At 38.1% G+C, this 22,242-nt stretch overlaps 1 protein-coding gene across 1 annotated transcript in view; it reads left to right on the top strand.

Annotated features, from left to right (window-relative positions):
• The window catches only part of slc35f4 (solute carrier family 35 member F4), a gene marked incomplete at both ends in the record, with an annotated part of 52,057 nt that overhangs the window by 4,791 nt on the left and 25,024 nt on the right, over nucleotides 1-22,242 (top strand). Inside the window, 2 exons of the mRNA XM_080844509.1 lie at nucleotides 1,359-1,659; nucleotides 3,673-3,892. Of these exons, the coding sequence (XP_080700635.1) occupies nucleotides 1,359-1,659; nucleotides 3,673-3,892 (521 nt within the window). The remainder of the gene's footprint in view (nucleotides 1-1,358; nucleotides 1,660-3,672; nucleotides 3,893-22,242) is intronic.

Here is a 22,242-nt window from a genome sequence, read left to right as displayed (position 1 = left end):
TGATGTTATGAATACATGTGTTACACAAAATACAAATGTTGGCAATTCAGTACCAGTGGCGAAAAAGACAGCACATGACGCAAAAGTTCGTTTATTGACATCTTTTAATGACTGCGACAGGCTTTAAAACGATGTGTTTATGAGTTACATTATTCAAAGATGAGGTGGTAAACCGAGAGAATCTCATCATGTTGTCAATGCTTGTAACTACAATGGTGCTGGCCACAAGGTAACGGCAGGTTACTGTTAACTTTTGTATATGAGCAGACCGGGCTCATTCTATCAAACTCGCTGGTGCAATTGATGGATTCATGTCAATATGAACTCAATGAAAGATATCACCATGACTCACAAGTGGCGGAAAAAGAATATGAAAGTACCTATTTGTTCTGAATGACCACATTCTCTCCAAACAATCGCGGGTGAGAATGGGATATTCGCGGTAATTTGAGCGTCCTTATAAGTGTTTAAAGAGGATTTGTAAAGGAGTTCATGTCTTCGGACCTCTTCTGTTATGTTTGTTCCTAATCCATAAGAAAAGGCTTGTGAGACGGTCTGCAGGGTATTCATGATTTAAAAAAACGTCTGGGTCTAAAAAAGACTGTATGCTATTAACCCGGAAACGTGAGACTCTGTGAAAGGCTGTGGTAGCCGGCCAATCACAGCCTTTGCGAGCTGTGTAGGGCCGTAGTGTTTTAGTCGCATAGTCAGGAATTTTGGGCGACGCACGTAAGGGGGGGTATTTTACCGCGCAAGGGGGGGTTGTGTATCTTACGTGCTTACGCGTTACGTCTAAAACAGAGCATAATTTGGCCTTAACTAAGTAACTTTAAGGGGGCTTTTGCGAACGGTCAAGAGCGCATTACGTAATGTGTGCTAGGACAGCTGATTCGCCAAACCTGCTTGCAGTCTGTGTTCTACCACAGTCCCTGACGTTGGTCTCATCACTCTCATGATTCTTTTTTTTTCTTAAGATGATTTGATTTTGTAACGAGTAATGAAAGTTTCAGGGCAAATGTATCGGAGTAAAAGTATCAGTTAAGTAAAAGTAAAAGTCAACAGAAATATAAGTAGTAAAGTAAAGTTTATTTCTACTTCGTTACTATACAACACTGGTTATACATGAATAGCTGAAACCGCATTAAAACATTTTAGTATCAGGTTGGATTTGTTGTTGATGCTATAATTATGTAGATTATGTCTCCATAATCTTTTATCATGCCTGTCATACTTATTTTTATTCTGCAAAAAGTAAATCAAATGAGTCTGATAAATACACAATACTCCCCTGATCTTATTCTTAGTCTTATGACGTTATTCTAATCGTAATGATATCTGTTGGCTCATCACCCCTGCAGGAGACGAGGGCTCTGAGTCCCATGTAAAGATACCTGCCAGTGAGTCACGTGGAGAAGACACATCCTATAAAACCTTCACCAAAACAGTGTTCAAGGTGCTCGGAGGCCTGCTGGTGGTGCTGTGTGTGTCCTCCTCCTGGGTAGGAGCCACACAGTTGGTCCAGCTGACCTATGAATCTTTCCCATGTCCCCTCTTCATCTCCTGGTTCAGCAGCAGCTGGAACATCTTATTCTTTCCCTTATACTATTCTGGACACATGGCCACCACTCAGGATAAACAGAGACTCATTCAGAAGTTCAGGTGAGTAAACAGATGTGGCATAAACCGGTAATATTCTGAAAATATATATGATCATCTGATAATGGAGCAACTTGTTTTTTTTCTAAGTACCAAAGTTCTCATCTCTATAGCAACTTCTTTTTCTGAGCACCAGTAATAAACTAAGATGTGATATGAAGATCATGCGATCCTATAAAAATGTAATACTGTAAGGACTAAAACTGAAGCAGAGGACATGCAAAGAGATAAAATGCAACAAACGAGTCTAAGGCTTAGTTTTTCTTATGCACTTGATATTATTGATGATGATAATGATGAGTATTATTATTAATAATATTAATATTAATAATGATACGATATTCAGAAAGGTATTGTTTAAAAGCACTCTATTCTTGATACTTCAACACATTCGACTGTCTGGCCAGTTATTCTGTGATATGTTGCATAATCATGTTTGCTGTCATAGTTGTTGTGACATAATCTCACAGATTTGCACTGCTATTGATAAAGCAAATAAAAATACTCACCAGATAATCCAACTCATTATCCCCCAGTTTAGCTAAACACAGGCCAATATGCAGTTTGCCATCTGTCCGTTGGAGGAGAGTCGACTGAATTGGCAGGACAAGTCTGCTTTTCAGATCTTCTTTTCTTCTTTACGCTTTATGTAGTGAAATTTGCCCATAGGTGGCACTGCCAACAGCCAAATTTCAGCAGTACATCATTGAGCATTCTTACCATCTCCTGTCTCCCTCATGTCCTTTCTTTCCCCACTTTCACTCATTCTCTCTCTCTCTCCAGAACCTCTCTACTCTATTATATATCTGTCTATCTATCTATCTATCCCTCTTCGACTATTCTCACGCACTCTCCACCTCCCTGTATCACTTCATTTTCTTTCCTTCTTTACATCTTTACTCAGTTCACTTTTTTCTGCCTCAATCCATTTACACTGTGTCATCTCTTCTTTTCTCACTGAAATACATAAAATATGCGAAGCAAGTCATTTCACTCCCTCTTTTTTCTCTCTCTTTCTATTTCATCTCCTCTTTTTTACACTCTCTTCCAATATCTGTGTATCACTCTATTTTCTCTTCTTTCCATCTTCACTCTCTTCACTTTTACAGTCCATTTATTTGCTTTATCATCTTTCTTACTATTTTTCTACCTCTCCTTTATTAATGGAACACATTTGCAACTTCGGAGCTAGATATTGAAAACAAAAAATTTAGCTTACATCTTTGCTGAAATGTTAAATGTTTCAGCAGACCTTCTGGCACTTGTTACGTTGTGACTTGTGGGAGCAGATGAGCTCTATTTTCTATGGACATAAAAGTTTTCAGATGAAAACCCATACTATCTTAGTAAGCTACTTTCACTCCTTTCCCCAACAGCATAGCCTAGGTACTGTGTGGTGATGCGAGAGAATGAACTTACGCTTTTAGGCGTCTGTAACAGCATATTCAATTTGTATCAGGTAACTAGGGCAAATTGTAACCCTTATTTGGCTTTTTGACTTAGAATTATTCTGTTAACAAAATGCCAGCATGCCTCGGTTTGGGCCATTTGTACGTCCCTCAGGGCCAGATATCTTTTCAGTTTTCTAATCTTTTTCTTTATATTTGTTTTATTATATTTTTAGCAAGAGGAGATGCTGAGGTGTCGTCAGTAATTGATATCTCTTAAAAGTGATGTGTGACAAGCAAGCATATCTCATCTCTCATGTATCTTTGTCCTTGATTCCTCTTTCCTCTTTGCATCCTTTCCTTCAGATTGTTTTCAAAGGGAGGGGCTAGGTCATACTAATTGAAATTTACCCCATTCACCATTTTGTTAATTGAACTATTCAGTCATCCTTGTAGCCACAATATCTTCTATCTGTATTTCCTAAAAGTTACAAACTTTGAACCCGTTACCGGTTTCATATTACTGCTTTCACTCCATGATGTACGTTTGGCTCTGTGTAGACTGTTTGTATCACTCTTACATGGCAGTACTAACCAACATTTCTTCATTTTCGCACTGTTGGAATAGGGAGTGCAGTCGTGTTTTTGGAGAGGAGGGACTGACTCTCAAACTGTTCGTAAAGAGGACTGCACCTTTCTCCATCCTGTGGACACTCACAAACTACCTTCATCTGCTGGCCCTGCACAAGCTCTCAGCCACAGACGCATCAGCTCTATACTGCTGTCACAAAGCATTCGTGTTCCTGCTGTCCTGGATCATCCTCAAGGACCGCTTCATGGGGATAAGGGTCAGTAACTGTTTAAGTATATGCTGTAAAGGAAAAGGGGTTTTCAGAAAATCAGTGAAATGAGGGCCAGAGGTAGATATACTTCTAAAGGCAATTTAAGATGTATTACAATGAAGGCCTATTGTTATTTAGAAGGTGAGTAACAGGAAGTGATGACAGAGTCTACAATCTCAATAGCTCCCTTCAAGAGAGACATTTCCTAACAAACATTGCAGGGCTTTTCCCTACATTTTGGAGTCAACTTTACATGCTGCAACACACCTTTGGGAGTCAACTTTACATGTTGCAACACTATTCAGTGGACCTCAAGAGTGTTGTCTATAGCCATCTGTATGATATTTATATGTATAGCCATTTGTATTAGTGCTGTCAAACGATTCAAATATTTAATCGCAATTTATCGCATTTATGTCGTAGCTAACTCAAAATGAATCGTGATTAATCACAATTTTGTATCTATTCTAAACATGTTTCCATCACTTTTGTATGCTCTTGTCAACATGGAAAAGTGCAAATGTTTTATTTTATTGAAAAACAACATTGCCAAACAGGGCGGTACAACATCATTTACAATTTTAGGTAAACAAGGACTCAGACTATAGTGCAGTTAAACCATGGCTTAATATTTTCTTTTTTTTCTATTTTGCTGGGAACATAGCAGTCAGGCCTCTTATTTCAGAAACAATAAAACGTAACAGTTAGGTTACCAATAAAAGGTAAGCCTACTACTTCTTTGCTTTCAGCCAGTTGACATTTTCAGACAACTTGCACAACACAACTTTTAAAAGTAAAATTTACATTCAAAGCTTTTTATCATCCATTTCACCATATCACGCCCACCATTCACTCAAAGCGTAACGTTTGCCTACTGCACAGTTTGCGAACGTTAATCTAAAGAAAAAAAAAAAAGTTTAATAAAATAAAAACATTAATCTCGCGGTAAAAAAATGAACGGGTTTGCGTTAACGCCGTTAATAACGCGTTTAACTGCACTAATTTGTATGATATTTCACTGTGGATGAGATTACTGAAAGCTCTTGCGTTTCAAAGACAACAATGATTGTATGGTCACAAATTCTGTAGAGAGTAGGGACAACATAATAGAATTATCACCTTATTGCGACAAAGGACCGATCAGAAGACATTTATTCACGTCAAGGCTGTGAGTGATACGTTTAGTTCCCTCAAAACAAAATTCTGCAAATAGGCTACGAAGAGTTATTTGCACCTTGTTTTTTCGTTAACCAGCACACCGGTACCCTGTCCACAGAGCTCACTCGAGTGGACAGTGTGTTACACTGTGCTCCCGTCCCATTTTCCCACAGCAAAACATCTCTCTATAGAAATGCCCTGAAGAATGACGGAAGGTTGAAGCACCTTTCTGCCATTTGCTTCCTTTTGCCCTTATGATGTGGGAATACCCTGAACTCTCAGATGCAGCCTTTAAACGAATCGTCCCTCTATCTTTCTCATACTTGTGTGAGGCAAGCTTTTCAAAACTGGTGGGACTCAAAACTAAATACTGCAATCATGCTCACACTGGAGGACCAGGCTGTGTTTATCTAAAAATTGGGCAGAGAATTCAATAGAACAATGTAGGCTCATATTTCACACTGAGCGGAGACGTAGGATACATGTTAATAGTTGTATTTAATAACAATAATACAAATAGAACAATTTGGGAAGGGCCTGGCTTGCAAAAGTTTGAGAACCCCTGAGAGAAATGTCTCCAGAGTGACCTTTCATTTACACAAACAGGGCAGATTGTATCACTAAATCCGCATACTTTTGAGCGGGGTTCCAAAGTGTGCAGATTTGAATCGGTCCGCGGATTGGTGTTTGTCTAAACTCCGATCCTCACACTTTCTAATCTGATGATATAATTTCCCCATGTGCAATTCTTCATTCATTTCTTGTGTAAGGCTAATACAGCAACGTTGCAAAGACAGTTAGAAGACTCTAACTGTACTATAACTTTAACTGTGGATGTCTTTCAGACTTATCTCATCTCATCCATTCGGTTACTGTGTGGGTACTGTGCTCAATATATGTGAAATTAATAAACTCAGTGTACAGGGATTCATATATTTAGTATAGTTGCCTAGTAACGGGGACGCTGACGAGTCAAACGCCGTCTGGGTTGTATTTATTCAATATTTTTAATATTTTTCACAAATGCATTGGATATTTTGTTCGATTTTTAGTTTAGTAGTTTAGCTAAGTGTAACAGTTATTTATATATAGTCACTTTTCCCTATTAGTTATTTTTTAGTTTACTTTTTGCGTTTCGGCTGGAGTCATCATAGTGCTGCGCTGACCTGCGCTTCTGAAATTGGTGGACGCCAGCAAAGTTTGGCCGAAATAGACCACTGCCAACTGCAACATTGACTGAATTAGCCTTAGGATGAGGCAGCAATACACACCGAGTGAACTTTACAGCTTATGGGGAAACTTTGAGCCTCCTGCAGAGCTCCTATTCCAATGTGACATTCTCCGACGTCGGAAGTACATCCACCGGGGATCCCGTTGTAAGAAAATGACCAAAATCATCATCAATAACCTCATTGGGATTTTCCACGAACCAAAATCCTCACCCATACTACAATGTTAATCATTGGCGAAATCTTGGATTGCTCCAGATCCGGATCATCCTGAAATCTGAAATTTTATTGGGGATGTCCCAGGAGCAAGATCCGCCTCTTGTGAAAATTTCAGAAAGATCCGCCCAGTAGTTTCTGAGAAATATTGTCCGCAGACAGACAAACAGACAAATAAATACATTAGCGGACCCGATCGCATAACTCTTCTCCTTGCTGGAGGTAATAAAGTATGTGTAGGCCTACATGATTAATGTTATGCTGGAATTCTATGATTACAGCAGCACTAACTGATGCTTGAATATGGAAAAATTTCATCAAGTCGCCATCATTACAGTGCATGAAATGCCCTGTATTGTTATTCCTAGGCTTCTTCTTCTTCTTCTTCTTCTTATTACAGTGCATGAAATGCCCTGTATTGTTATTCCTAGGCTTCTTCTTCTTCTTCTTATTCTTGTTACCTTTTTCTGCGATTAATTCAGCCCGAACCGCTTAACGTAGAAACTTCATTCAAACTTTGTCACGTAGGTCTTGTAAACGACACTTATGCTATGTATTTTTCACTTTTCTAAACTTTATACTTTTTAAGATGTTAAAGAAAAACGAATATAAATTTCTCCCATTGACTTACATTGGGCCATTATGACATCATAATAGGGTCTTTAAACTGGCTTGCACCTGGCTTGCACCTGTGCTTTACTGACAACCTCTTCTCTCTCTGTCCCTCTCAATTTAACTGTAACTAGGAACATTAAGACACCATCCATTCTCTATTTTTTTTTCTCTCCATCTCTCCATCTTTCTCTCAGTCAACTTTCTCTCACACTCAATCTCTCTTCTTCACTCCATTTTTATCTCCTTTTTTCAATATTTTCACTCTCTCTTTATCTCTTCATCCAGAGCCACTCTTGTTCACTCTTCTTTCCTTCTTCCACTCTTCTTTCCTTTCTTATTTTCTTCTTCCATTTTTCTTTCCTTCTTCCACTCTTCTTGCCTTTCTTTTTTCCTTCATCCACTCTTCTTTCCTTCTTCCACTTTTCTTTCCTTTCTTCACTCTTCTTTCCTTCTTACACTCTTCTTTCCTTTCTTCTTTCCTTCTTTCACTCTTCTTTCTTTTCTTATTTCCTTCTTCCACTCTTCTTTCCTTCCTTCACTCTTCTTTCCTTCTTTCATTATTTCACTCTTCTTTCTTTTCTTCTTTCCTTCTTCCACTCTTCTTTCCTTTCTTCACTCTTCTTTCTTTTCTTCCTTCCTTCTTTCACTCTTCTTTCCTTTCTTCTTTCCTTCTTCCACTCTTCTCTCCTTTCTTCACTCTTTTTTCCTTTTGTCTTTCCTTCTTCCACTCTTCTTTCCTTTCTTCTTTCCTTCTTTCACTCTTCTTTCTTTTCTTCTTCCTTTCTTAACCTTTGCATTTCATGCACTGGTATTTCCTTCAGGAAATGCATTTTCTAGTTCTTGTTACCTTTTTCTGCGATTAATTCAGCCCGAACCGCTTAACGTAGAAACTTCATTCAAACTTTGACGCGTAGGTCTTGTAAACGACACTTATGCTATGTATTTTTCACTTTTCTAAACTGTATACTTTTTAAGATATTAAAGAAAAACAAATATAAATGTCTCCCATTGACTTACATTGGGCCATTATGACATCATAATAGGGTCTTTAAACTGGCTTGCACCTGTGCTTCACTGACAGCTGCACCAAATCAAAGGAACCTCTACTCTCTCTGTCCCTCTCAATTTAACTGTAACTAGGAACATTAAGACACCATCCATTCTCTACTTTTTTTTCTCTCCATCTCTCCATCTTTCTCTCTCAGTCAACTTTCTCTCACACTCAATCTCTCTTCTTCACTCCATTTTTATCTCCTTTTTTCAATATTTTCACTCTCTCTTTATCTCTTCATCCAGAGCCACTCTTGTTCACTCTTCTTTCCTTCTTCCACTCTTCTTTCCTTTCTTATTTTCTTCTTTCACTCTTCTTTCCTTCTTTCACTCTTCTTTCTTTTCTTATTTCCTTCTTCCACTCTTCTTTCCTTCCTTCACTCTTCTTTCCTTTCTTCTTTCATTATTTCACTCTTCTTTCTTTTCTTCTTTCCTTCTTCCACTCTTCTTTCCTTTCTTCACTCTTCTTTCTTTTCTTCTTTCCTTCTTTCACTCTTCTTTCCTTCTTCCGCTCTTCTCTCCTTTCTTCACTCTTCTTTCCTTTTGTCTTTCCTTCTTCCACTCTTCTTTCCTTTCTTCTTTCCTTCTTTCACTCTTCTTTCTTTTCTTCTTCCTTTCTTAACCTTTGCATTTCATGCACTGGTATTTCCTTCAGGAAATGCATTTTCTAGTTTTGTTTTGTTAGTTAATTATGGTAATGAAGTGAGGTAGGCCTAGTCTTCAAGTTTTCTCCAGCAAACGGCTACTATTATTTTATTAATATGGACATTTTTTTTGTTTTGTAATCAAGGCTATTGCCTTTGTTTAAATGGTCTTGCCATTACATTTGGTTTAAAATGGTAAGGAGTAGCCTAGTGTGCATTTACTTCCAATGGGCCATGTGACAAGCACTTCGTGAAATAGAGAGCGGAAATGAATATCCATCTTGCATGGACTGTCTTGCGCGGGATTCTCGCGGGCGGGAGCGGGATATATTGCAGCTGCGGGCGGGAGCGGGACTAAAACATATTTTTTCTTGCGGGAGCGGGACATAATCTTGCGGGAGCGGGACTGAAAAATGTGTCCCGCGCAGACCTCTAGCTCAGACTTACGATGGGGCAGCTGTAATGGACGGGCCTTGTTGGGTGTGTGTATTTACGATGAAACGTACCTTGTGATAAAGGCAGTCCGAGTACTTTTCTCCGGCGCTTTCTCCTTCCAATCCTCAGTATAATTCAAACTATTAACATGGGGCGGCATCAACGGTTAACGTTGTAGGCTGGAATTCACTAGCTAGTTATATCTGGCTGAGCTACTGAGTAGGCTAGCATACCCACAGGATCAATGAACCGGCATGATCAAAAGAGCCACGACATCTATAATAAATCCGCGATGATTTAACCATTTCGTTTAGTTTATCATTTTAAACTTAATGCGCTATATATACCTTTGTATCGAGCAGCTGATTATGGCAACTTTCACAGCTTTTTTCCAGCTCGAGTCGGACAGTCGCTCCCAGTCTGTTTATTTGACGTTGTCACCGTCTGTCTGCACGCTCTGTCTCACTCACGCACGCAGGCACGCACGACCAAACAGAGCTGTGCGCTTGCCACACAACAGTCTCAAACAGGCAGGAGTCCTGTGCAACTCGAGACTATTTTATTTGTAACTCTAAAAATGAAACTTAATACGTTCACAAAATCGATTGATAGGTGTGAGTTTGACGATCTCAGAATAAAAAAAATTAAACCATTTTTGTTTGGGGGGGCTAATGAAACTTTTGGGGGGGCTCCAGCCCCCCCAAAATGGGGCTAGATCCGCCCCTGCTTGATTGTTTTGACATCACCCAATATGTTGATTTTCCAACGCACAACCAAGGTCATATTTTAGATCTGGTCTGTTGTTCTGGTATAACACCTGCCAATTTCAGTACTGCTGAACTACCCATCTCAGACCACAAAGCTGTGCTATTTGACACCTGTCTGTCCATTAGAAAATCAAAAGTTCAGCGTGTCATGTCTTACCGTAACATCAAAAAGGTAGAGCCAGAGGCATTTACTTCACTAGTTGCCTCCTATCCTTGCCCGTCTTCCAATGCTTCAGCAGAGGATCTGGTTGACCACTACAACAACTGCATGTCTACAGCTCTTGACAGTCTTGCACCCTTAAAGACACAGACTGTTTCATTTGTGCACTCTGCACCTTGGTTTACTCCTGAGCTACGCCAAATGAAGTCCATGGGTCAACGTCGGGAACGGCTTTCAAAAAAGACTGGTCTTGCTGTCCACCAAGGGATCTACAGCGATAATAAGTTAGCCGGATGTTCGATATTCGACGGATATTCGTTTTCGAAAGACGTGTTCGCATTCTGATTGCATATATATTCTCGATTTGATTGCTGTAGTAGTTGCCAGTGGTAGGGAACTACATACTACAGGTGAAATCTTCCTGATATCTGCCATCATAGTGAAACAGCACGCATTTAAAAAATTTAAATATGCACCAAAACTCAACCAAAAGATATTTTCTCATTCCGCTTGCTGTAGTAGTTGCCAATAATAGGCGTTTACTTACTACAGGTGACATTTTATTGATATCCGCCATCGTAGTGAAGCAATATAAATTTGAATGTTTAAAATATTCACCAAAAATCAATAAAAATATATTTTTCATTCTGATTGCTGTAGTAGTTGCCAATGGTAAGCAGCTACTTACTACATGTGAAATTTTGCTCATATCTGGCATTATAGTGAAACGGTATGAAACTTAGTTTTTTAAATATTCACCAAAAATCAATAAAAATATATGTTTTCATTCTGATTACTGTAGTAGTTGCCAATGGTAAGCAGCTACTTACTACAGGTGAAATTCTGCTCGTATCTGGCGTTATAGTGAAACGGTATGACATTTAGTTTTTTAAATATTCACCAAAAATCAATACAAAGATATTTTTTCATTCTGATTGCTGTAGTAGTTGCCAATGGTAAGCATCTACTTACTACAGATGAAATGTTGCTGATATCTGGCATTATAGTGAAACAGTTTGCATTTGAATGTTTAAAATATGCACCAAAACTCAACCAAAAGACATTTTTTTTCATTCTGATTGCTGTAGTAGTTGCCAATGGTAAGCAGCTACTTACTACAGGTGAAATTTTGCTCATATCTGGCATTATAGTGAAACCGTTTGTATTTGAATGTTTAAAATATGCACCAAAATTCAACTAAAAGACATTTTCTCATTCTGATTGCTGTAGTAGTTGACAATGATAAGCAGCTACTTACTACAGGTGAAATTTTGCTGATATCTGGCATTTTAGTGAAACCGTTTGCATTTGAATGTTTAAAATATGCACCAAAACTCAACCAAAAGATATGTGTTCATTCTGATTGCTGTAGTAGTTGCCAATGGTAAGCAGCTACTTACTACAGGTGAAATTTTGCTCATATCTGGCATTATAGTGAAACCGTTTGTATTTGAATGTTTAAAATATGCACCAAAACTCAACTAAAAGACATTTTCTCAACAAAGGTCATATTTTAGATCTGGTCTGTTGTTCTGGTAGCCTGGATACCAGCCTGAACTCCGCCCACAAAATTTTTGGTCTGGAGATTCAGTCTGGAGTCGAGTTAGTTGGGAGGGTTTAAACGGCCCCGAAAAGTGATCTGACCATTCAAATTGTAAGGGCGGGCTTTATACGTTGATGGACAGATATAGATAGAATACCGGTATACATCGAACAAAGATGGCGCCGTCTCGGAAGCTTAGTGGGACATATTTTATATGATTTAAGCTATCTACACGACTTTTATATGTCTACATTGACTCGGATAGTTGTGTATACGCAAAACGAGTGTTGCCCAGGATTATGGGTCTTAACTGAAGCACTCTAGAGCATTATTGATAGGTTATGCTAACGCATAGAAAAAAAAAACATTCAAACGAATGGTAGCTTCTAGCCTTGAGTGCTAATTAAGTAACATCAACAGATATGACAGCGCATTCATTTTGAAAGAGGAACAGAGAAACGCGATCAAGGCATTTGTCGATTGAAAAGATGTTTTTGCCGTCCTTCCTACGGGATCAGGTAAAAGTTTAATCTATCAGATGGAAATACTACGTTGCTCTGATTGGTTCTAGGTATCCAATTCAGCGAAGAGGAATTTTCTTTCCTGGTTCGTTGAAACACGCCCCATAATCACAGCCCAATAGTCCGGTCTCAGACTCATATTCTGACTAGAATTATGAGTATGACATCGTCAGGCTATTGTTCTGGTATAACACCTGCCAATTTCAGTACTGCTGAACTACCCATCTCAGACCACAAAGCTGTGCTATTTGACACCTGTCTGTCCATTAGAAAATCAAAAGTTCAGCGTGTCATGTCTTACCGTAACATCAAAAAGGTAGAGCCAGAGGCATTTACTTCACTAGTTGCCTCCTATCCTTGCCCGTCTTCCAATGCTTCAGCAGAGGATCTGGTTGACCACTACAACAACTGCATGTCTACAGCTCTTGACAGTCTTGCACCCTTAAAGACACAGACTGTTTCATTTGTGCACTCTGCACCTTGGTTTACTCCTGAGCTACGCCAAATGAAGTCCATGGGTCAACGTCGGGAACGGCTTTCAAAAAAGACTGGTCTTGCTGTCCACCAAGGGATCTACAGCGATAATAAGTTAGCCGGATGTTCGATATTCGACGGATATTCGTTTTCGAAAGACGTGTTCGCATTCTGATTGCATATATATTCTCGATTTGATTGCTGTAGTAGTTGCCAGTGGTAGGGAACTACATACTACAGGTGAAATCTTCCTGATATCTGCCATCATAGTGAAACAGCACGCATTTAAAAAATTTAAATATGCACCAAAACTCAACCAAAAGATATTTTCTCATTCCGCTTGCTGTAGTAGTTGCCAATAATAGGCGTTTACTTACTACAGGTGACATTTTATTGATATCCGCCATCGTAGTGAAGCAATATAAATTTGAATGTTTAAAATATTCACCAAAAATCAATAAAAATATATTTTTCATTCTGATTGCTGTAGTAGTTGCCAATGGTAAGCAGCTACTTACTACATGTGAAATTTTGCTCATATCTGGCATTATAGTGAAACGGTATGAAACTTAGTTTTTTAAATATTCACCAAAAATCAATAAAAATATATGTTTTCATTCTGATTACTGTAGTAGTTGCCAATGGTAAGCAGCTACTTACTACAGGTGAAATTCTGCTCGTATCTGGCGTTATAGTGAAACGGTATGACATTTAGTTTTTTAAATATTCACCAAAAATCAATACAAAGATATTTTTTCATTCTGATTGCTGTAGTAGTTGCCAATGGTAAGCATCTACTTACTACAGATGAAATGTTGCTGATATCTGGCATTATAGTGAAACAGTTTGCATTTGAATGTTTAAAATATGCACCAAAACTCAACCAAAAGACATTTTTTTTCATTCTGATTGCTGTAGTAGTTGCCAATGGTAAGCAGCTACTTACTACAGGTGAAATTTTGCTCATATCTGGCATTATAGTGAAACCGTTTGTATTTGAATGTTTAAAATATGCACCAAAATTCAACTAAAAGACATTTTCTCATTCTGATTGCTGTAGTAGTTGACAATGATAAGCAGCTACTTACTACAGGTGAAATTTTGCTGATATCTGGCATTTTAGTGAAACCGTTTGCATTTGAATGTTTAAAATATGCACCAAAACTCAACCAAAAGATATGTGTTCATTCTGATTGCTGTAGTAGTTGCCAATGGTAAGCAGCTACTTACTACAGGTGAAATTTTGCTCATATCTGGCATTATAGTGAAACCGTTTGTATTTGAATGTTTAAAATATGCACCAAAACTCAACTAAAAGACATTTTCTCAACAAAGGTCATATTTTAGATCTGGTCTGTTGTTCTGGTAGCCTGGATACCAGCCTGAACTCCGCCCACAAAATTTTTGGTCTGGAGATTCAGTCTGGAGTCGAGTTAGTTGGGAGGGTTTAAACGGCCCCGAAAAGTGATCTGACCATTCAAATTGTAAGGGCGGGCTTTATACGTTGATGGACAGATATAGATAGAATACCGGTATACATCGAACAAAGATGGCGCCGTCTCGGAAGCTTAGTGGGACATATTTTATATGATTTAAGCTATCTACACGACTTTTATATGTCTACATTGACTCGGATAGTTGTGTATACGCAAAACGAGTGTTGCCCAGGATTATGGGTCTTAACTGAAGCACTCTAGAGCATTATTGATAGGTTATGCTAACGCGTAGAAAAAAAAAACATTCAAACGAATGGTAGCTTCTAGCCTTGAGTGCTAATTAAGTAACATCAACAGATATGACAGCGCATTCATTTTGAAAGAGGAACAGAGAAACGCGATCAAGGCATTTGTCGATTGAAAAGATGTTTTTGCCGTCCTTCCTACGGGATCAGGTAAAAGTTTAATCTATCAGATGGAAATACTACGTTGCTCTGATTGGTTCTAGGTATCCAATTCAGCGAAGAGGAATTTTCTTTCCTGGTTCGTTGAAACACGCCCCATAATCACAGCCCAATAGTCCGGTCTCAGACTCATATTCTGACTAGAATTATGAGTATGACATCGTCAGGCTATTGTTCTGGTATAACACCTGCCAATTTCAGTACTGCTGAACTACCCATCTCAGACCACAAAGCTGTGCTATTTGACACCTGTCTGTCCATTAGAAAATCAAAAGTTCAGCGTGTCATGTCTTACCGTAACATCAAAAAGGTAGAGCCAGAGGCATTTACTTCACTAGTTGCCTCCTATCCTTGCCCGTCTTCCAATGCTTCAGCAGAGGATCTGGTTGACCACTACAACAACTGCATGTCTACAGCTCTTGACAGTCTTGCACCCTTAAAGACACAGACTGTTTCATTTGTGCACTCTGCACCTTGGTTTACTCCTGAGCTACGCCAAATGAAGTCCATGGGTCAACGTCGGGAACGGCTTTCAAAAAAGACTGGTCTTGCTGTCCACCAAGGGATCTACAGCGATAATAAGTTAGCCGGATGTTCGATATTCGACGGATATTCGTTTTCGAAAGACGTGTTCGCATTCTGATTGCATATATATTCTCGATTTGATTGCTGTAGTAGTTGCCAGTGGTAGGGAACTACATACTACAGGTGAAATCTTCCTGATATCTGCCATCATAGTGAAACAGCACGCATTTAAAAAATTTAAATATGCACCAAAACTCAACCAAAAGATATTTTCTCATTCCGCTTGCTGTAGTAGTTGCCAATAATAGGCGTTTACTTACTACAGGTGACATTTTATTGATATCCGCCATCGTAGTGAAGCAATATAAATTTGAATGTTTAAAATATTCACCAAAAATCAATAAAAATATATTTTTCATTCTGATTGCTGTAGTAGTTGCCAATGGTAAGCAGCTACTTACTACATGTGAAATTTTGCTCATATCTGGCATTATAGTGAAACGGTATGAAACTTAGTTTTTTAAATATTCACCAAAAATCAATAAAAATATATGTTTTCATTCTGATTACTGTAGTAGTTGCCAATGGTAAGCAGCTACTTACTACAGGTGAAATTCTGCTCGTATCTGGCGTTATAGTGAAACGGTATGACATTTATTTTTTTAAATATTCACCAAAAATCAATACAAAGATATTTTTTCATTCTGATTGCTGGAGTAGTTGCCAATGGTAAGCATCTACTTACTACAGATGAAATGTTGCTGATATCTGGCATTATAGTGAAACAGTTTGCATTTGAATGTTTAAAATATGCACCAAAACTCAACCAAAAGACATTTTTTTTCATTCTGATTGCTGTAGTAGTTGCCAATGGTAAGCAGCTACTTACTACAGGTGAAATTTTGCTCATATCTGGCATTATAGTGAAACCGTTTGTATTTGAATGTTTAAAATATGCACCAAAACTCAACCAAAAGATATTTTCTCATTCTGATTGCTGTAGTAGTTGACAATGATAAGCAGCTACTTACTACAGGTGAAATTTTGCTGATATCTGGCATTTTAGTGAAACCGTTTGCATTTGAATGTTTAAAATATGCACCAAAACTCAACCAAAAGATATGTGTTCATTCTGATTGCTGTAGTAGTTGCCAATGGTAAGCAGCTACTTACTACAGGTGAAATTTTGCTCATATCTGGCATTATAGTGAAACCGTTTGTATTTGAATGTTTAAAATATGCACCAAAACTCAACTAAAAGACATTTTCTCAACAAAGGTCATATTTTAGATCTGGTCTGTTGTTCTGGTAGCCTGGATACCAGCCTGAACTCCGCCCACAAAATTTTTGGTCTGGAGATTCAGTCTGGAGTCGAGTTAGTTGGGAGGGTTTAAACGGGCCCGAAAAGTGATCTGACCATTCAAATTGTAAGGGCGGGCTTTATACGTTGATGGACAGATATAGATAGAATACCGGTATACATCGAACAAAGATGGCGCCGTCTCGGAAGCTTAGTGGGACATATTTTATATGATTTAAGCTATCTACACGACTTTTATATGTCTACATTGACTCGGTTAGTTGTGTATACGCAAAACGAGTGTTGCCCAGGATTATGGGTCTTAACTGAAGCACTCTAGAGCATTATTGATAGGTTATGCTAACGCGTAGAAAAAAAAAACATTCAAACGAATGGTAGCTTCTAGCCTTGAGTGCTAATTAAGTAACATCAACAGATATGACAGCGCATTCATTTTGAAAGAGGAACAGAGAAACGCGATCAAGGCATTTGTCGATTGAAAAGATGTTTTTGCCGTCCTTCCTACGGGATCAGGTAAAAGTTTAATCTATCAGATGGAAATACTACGTTGCTCTGATTGGTTCTAGGTATCCAATTCAGCGAAGAGGAATTTTCTTTCCTGGTTCGTTGAAACACGCCCCATAATCACAGCCCAATAGTCCGGTCTCAGACTCATATTCTGACTAGAATTATGAGTATGACATCGTCAGGCTATTGTTCTGGTATAACACCTGCCAATTTCAGTACTGCTGAACTACCCATCTCAGACCACAAAGCTGTGCTATTTGACACCTGTCTGTCCATTAGAAAATCAAAAGTTCAGCGTGTCATGTCTTACCGTAACATCAAAAAGGTAGAGCCAGAGGCATTTACTTCACTAGTTGCCTCCTATCCTTGCCCGTCTTCCAATGCTTCAGCAGAGGATCTGGTTGACCACTACAACAACTGCATGTCTACAGCTCTTGACAGTCTTGCACCCTTAAAGACACAGACTGTTTCATTTGTGCACTCTGCACCTTGGTTTACTCCTGAGCTACGCCAAATGAAGTCCATGGGTCAACGTCGGGAACGGCTTTCAAAAAAGACTGGTCTTGCTGTCCACCAAGGGATCTACAGCGATAATAAGTTAGCCGGATGTTCGATATTCGACGGATATTCGTTTTCGAAAGACGTGTTCGCATTCTGATTGCATATATATTCTCGATTTGATTGCTGTAGTAGTTGCCAGTGGTAGGGAACTACATACTACAGGTGAAATCTTCCTGATATCTGCCATCAGGGTGAAACAGCACGCATTTAAAAAATTTAAATATGCACCAAAACTCAACCAAAAGATATTTTCTCATTCCGATTGCTGTAGTAGTTGCCAATAATAGGCGTTTACTTACTACAGGTGACATTGTATTGATATCCGCCATCGTAGTGAAGCAATATAAATTTGAATGTTTAAAATATTCACCAAAAATCAATAAAAAGATATTTTTCATTCTGATTGCTGTAGTAGTTGCCAATGGTAAGCAGCTACTTACTACATGTGAAATTTTGCTCATATCTGGCATTATAGTGAAACGGTATGAAACTTAGTTTTTTAAATATTCACCAAAAATCAATAAAAATATATGTTTTCATTCTGATTACTGTAGTAGTTGCCAATGGTAAGCAGCTACTTACTACTGGTGAAATTCTGCTCATATCTGGCGTTATAGTGAAACGGTATGACATTTAGTTTTTTAAATATTCACCAAAAATCAATACAAAGATATTTTTTCATTCTGATTGCTGGAGTAGTTGCCAATGGTAAGCATCTACTTACTACAGATGAAATGTTGCTGATATCTGGCATTATAGTGAAACAGTTTGCATTTGAATGTTTAAAATATGCACCAAAACTCAACCAAAAGAATTTTTTTCATTCTGATTGCTGTAGTAGTTGCCAATGGTAAGCAGCTACTTACTACAGGTGAAATTTTGCTCATATCTGGCGTTATAGTGAAACAGTTTGCATTTGAATGTTTAAAATATGCACCAAAACTCAACCAAAAGACATTTTTTCATTCTGATTGCTGTAGTAGTTGCCAATGGTAAGCAGCTACTTACTACAGGTGAAATTTTGCTGATATCTGGCATTATAGTGAAACAGTTTGCATTTGAATGTTTAAAATATGCACCAAAACTCAACCAAAAGACATTTTTTTCATTCTGATTGCTGTAGTAGTTGCCAATGGTAAGCAGCTACTTACTACAGGTGAAATTTTGCTCATATCTGGCATTATAGTGAAACCGTTTGTATTTGAATGTTTAAAATATGCACCAAAACTCAACCAAAAGACATTTTTTTCATTCTGATTGCTGTAGTAGTTGCCAATGATAAGCAGCTACTTTCTACAGGTGACATTTTGCTGATATCTGGCATTTTAGTGAAACCGTTTCTATTTGAATGTTTAAAATATGCACCAAAACTCAACCAAAAGATATGTGTTCATTCTGATTGCTGTAGTAGTTGCCAATGGTAAGCAGCTACTTACTACAGGTGAAATTTTGCTCATATCTGGTATTATAGTGAAACCGTTTGTATTTGAATGTTTAAAATGTGCACCAAAACTCAACTAAAAGACATTTTCTCATTCTGATTGCTGTAGTAGTTGACAATGATAAGCAGCTACTTACTACAGGTGAAATTTTGCTGATATCTGGCATTTTAGTGAAACCGTTTGCATTTGAATGTTTAAAATATGCACCAAAACTCAACCAAAAGATATTTGTTCATTCTGATTGCTGTAGTAGTTGCCAATGGTAAGCAGCTACTTACTACAGGTGACATTTGGCTGATATCTGGCATTACAGTGAAAAGGTGCATATTTAAAAAACTAAATTTCATACCGTTTCACTATTATGCCAGAAATCAGCCAAATTTCACCTGTAGTAAGTAGCTGCTTACCATTGGCAACTACTACAGCAATCAGAATGAAAAAAATACTTTTTATAGATTTTTGGTGAATATTTAAAAAACGAAATTTCATACCGTTTCACTATAATGCCAGATATCAGCAACATTTCACTTGTAGTAAGTAGCTGCTTACCATTGGCAACTACTACAGCAATCAGAATTAGAAAATGTCTTTTGGTTGAGTTTTTGGTGCACATTTAAAAAATTCAAATGCATACTGTTTCACTATAATGCCAGATATCAGCCACATTTCACTTGTAGTATGTAGCCGCCTACCATTGTCAACTACTACAGCAATCAGACTGAGAACATTTCTTTTTATTGATTTTTGGTGAATATTAAAAAAAACTAAATTTTTCACTATAATGCCAGATATCAGCCAAATTTCACCTGCTTATGTAACGGAGTTGAATAATCCGTTTAAATGTACAATGAGTTTTGCCATAATTCTGCAGTTGTACTGTATATAGTGTTGGTGTAGAGCCACCTTTGGAGGTCTGGTGTACTGCAGGTCTGCAACATGTAGTTAACATAAGCAGGCATAATAGTTTTGCTTGTCTGAGATCCCGAGTACACCTACGAACTGTATGTCTGTTTCATTCAGGAAATAAAGAACCAGTTATTGAAGAGTTCGTCAGTCCTCATTTGACCACCGTCACACTTACCATTGGTAACTACTACAGCAATCAGATTGAGAAAATGTCTTTTGGTTGAGTTTTGGTGCATAGTTTAAACATTCAAATGCATACTGTTTCACTATAATGCCAGATATCAGCAACATTTCACCTGTAGTATGTAACTGCATACCATTGGCAACTACTACAGCAATCCGAATGAAAAAATATCTTTTAATTGATTTTTGGTGAATATTTAAAAAACTCAATTTCATACCGTTTCAGTATTATGCCAGATATGAGCAAAATTTCACATGTAGTAAGTAGCTGCTTACCATTGGCAACTACTACAGCAATCAGAATGAAAAAATATCTTTTTGTTGATTTTTGGTGAATATTTTAAACATTCAAATTTATATTGCTTCACTACCATGGCGGATATAAATAAAATGTCACCTGTAGTAAGTAAACGCCTATTATTGGCAACTACTACAGCAACCGGAATGAGAAAATATCTTTCGGTTGGGTTTTGGTGCATATTTTAAATATTTAAATGCATGCTGTTTCACTATGATGGCAGATATGAGGAAGATTTCACCTGTAGTATGTAGTTTAGGGATGTGCATCTCATCACTGAGGAAGATGCGATACACATCTCGATGCACTGCCAACGATCCGATACATTAAAGATACATAAAAGCAGCTACTAATGCGATACGATACGATTCACCCCTATTGCGATGCAGTACGATTCGACACGATGCGATTCGACACGATGCGATTCGACACGATGCGATTCAACAAGGTGCGATACAAAATAATGCAATTTTATATTATTCATAATGATTCATTTATTTGTCATACAACAAATCATTAAAAAGGTATCTGACAAAATATAACATGTATATGTAACGTGTGTAAGTGTTCTCTAAATGTCTTATTTTTTTATTTTTAACTGTAGGCCTACCAAGCAGTCACAACACAGTTTGCTTCATCCTAAACATGTGGATCAAATGCCTCACGCAATCAATTTAACTTATTTGCCCTATTTTAAGGTTTTTCTTTAGGTTTTGAGTTGATCCACATGATCAGGATGAAGAAAAAAGTATAATGGAGACTAGCTGCTAGATTTCCTTTTCCAATTTAAGGAAGGCACAGGTAAATTCAAGTAACAAATAGAGAGTTTAGCTACGGTATATGGAGTATATTCTTACCTCTTCCTCCATCATCACCTCTGCTATTATCTTTAAAAATACCATGTCCTTGGTGCCGTGGTCTTCAAAGAAAGCCAGGTCTTTGAAACGTGGTTCAAGCGCCAGTGTTGTGTCTGAACGCGTTCATTGAATGTAAGTTCATGAACTCGTTCATAATTTTGGTGAAAGTGAACTGAACGTAGGGTATTACTGTCTGATTAACGATACTGTGAGCGTGTTCATTCTGGTGTCTGAGAACTGCACGTTCACTCTTTTTAATTTCGTTCAATAAAGTGCTAGATTTCTAGAGACTTCCATGCGAAAAACACCGTTAGTAATAGTCGCTTATCCCACTGTCTATTCCTGTGAGAGCCCCGAAGTTGTGTAGAGGCCGAGAGCGGTATTGCAGACAGATAGTGATTTTAGAAAAGTTATAGACTTCACGAGAAGCGGCCATTAACAGCAGTGGAGATGAGAGCGCGTTTAAGAAACAGTAAGAGAGGTGGAATCTATCTAAATATAAAATGATTGGTCTTGTATTGAGATTATACCGATACAAAAATGTTAGAACCGATGCATCGCGATTCATCTCACATTGTATCCGGTCCACACTTTTTTGATCCGGGCCATCGTATCGTGAACTTTTATGCCGGTGCATCGTGGCGAACCGGTGAATCTTCCCATCCCTAATGTAGTTGCCTACCACTGGCAACTACTACAGCAATCAAAATGAGAATAAATATGAAATCAGAATGCGAACACGTCTTTCGAAAACGAATATCTGTCGAATATCGAACGTCCGGCTAACTTATTACCGCTGGGATCTACTTGGAGCACATACCTCAATACAAAAAATCACTCTCTTCTGCAAAGAGCTCACACTATGCAAGAGTCATTATTAATCAGATTCCAATTCACGCAAATTCAACGATTACCCGCAAATTCAGCGCGACGTAGCAATTTTAACACATCACCGCAACTTTCCCGGACATTTGACAAATCATTGTCATCTCCCACAACTTTCTCCTGCCCTGCAGACACGGTGCAGACACTAGCAGAGTTCTA

The sequence above is a fragment of the Sprattus sprattus genome (assembly GCF_963457725.1).
Source record: "Sprattus sprattus genome assembly, chromosome: 1".
NCBI classification, from domain to species: Eukaryota; Metazoa; Chordata; class Actinopteri; order Clupeiformes; family Clupeidae; genus Sprattus; species Sprattus sprattus.
The sequence above is the reverse complement of the archived record's forward strand: the minus strand, read 5'-3'. Positions and strand labels throughout refer to the sequence as shown.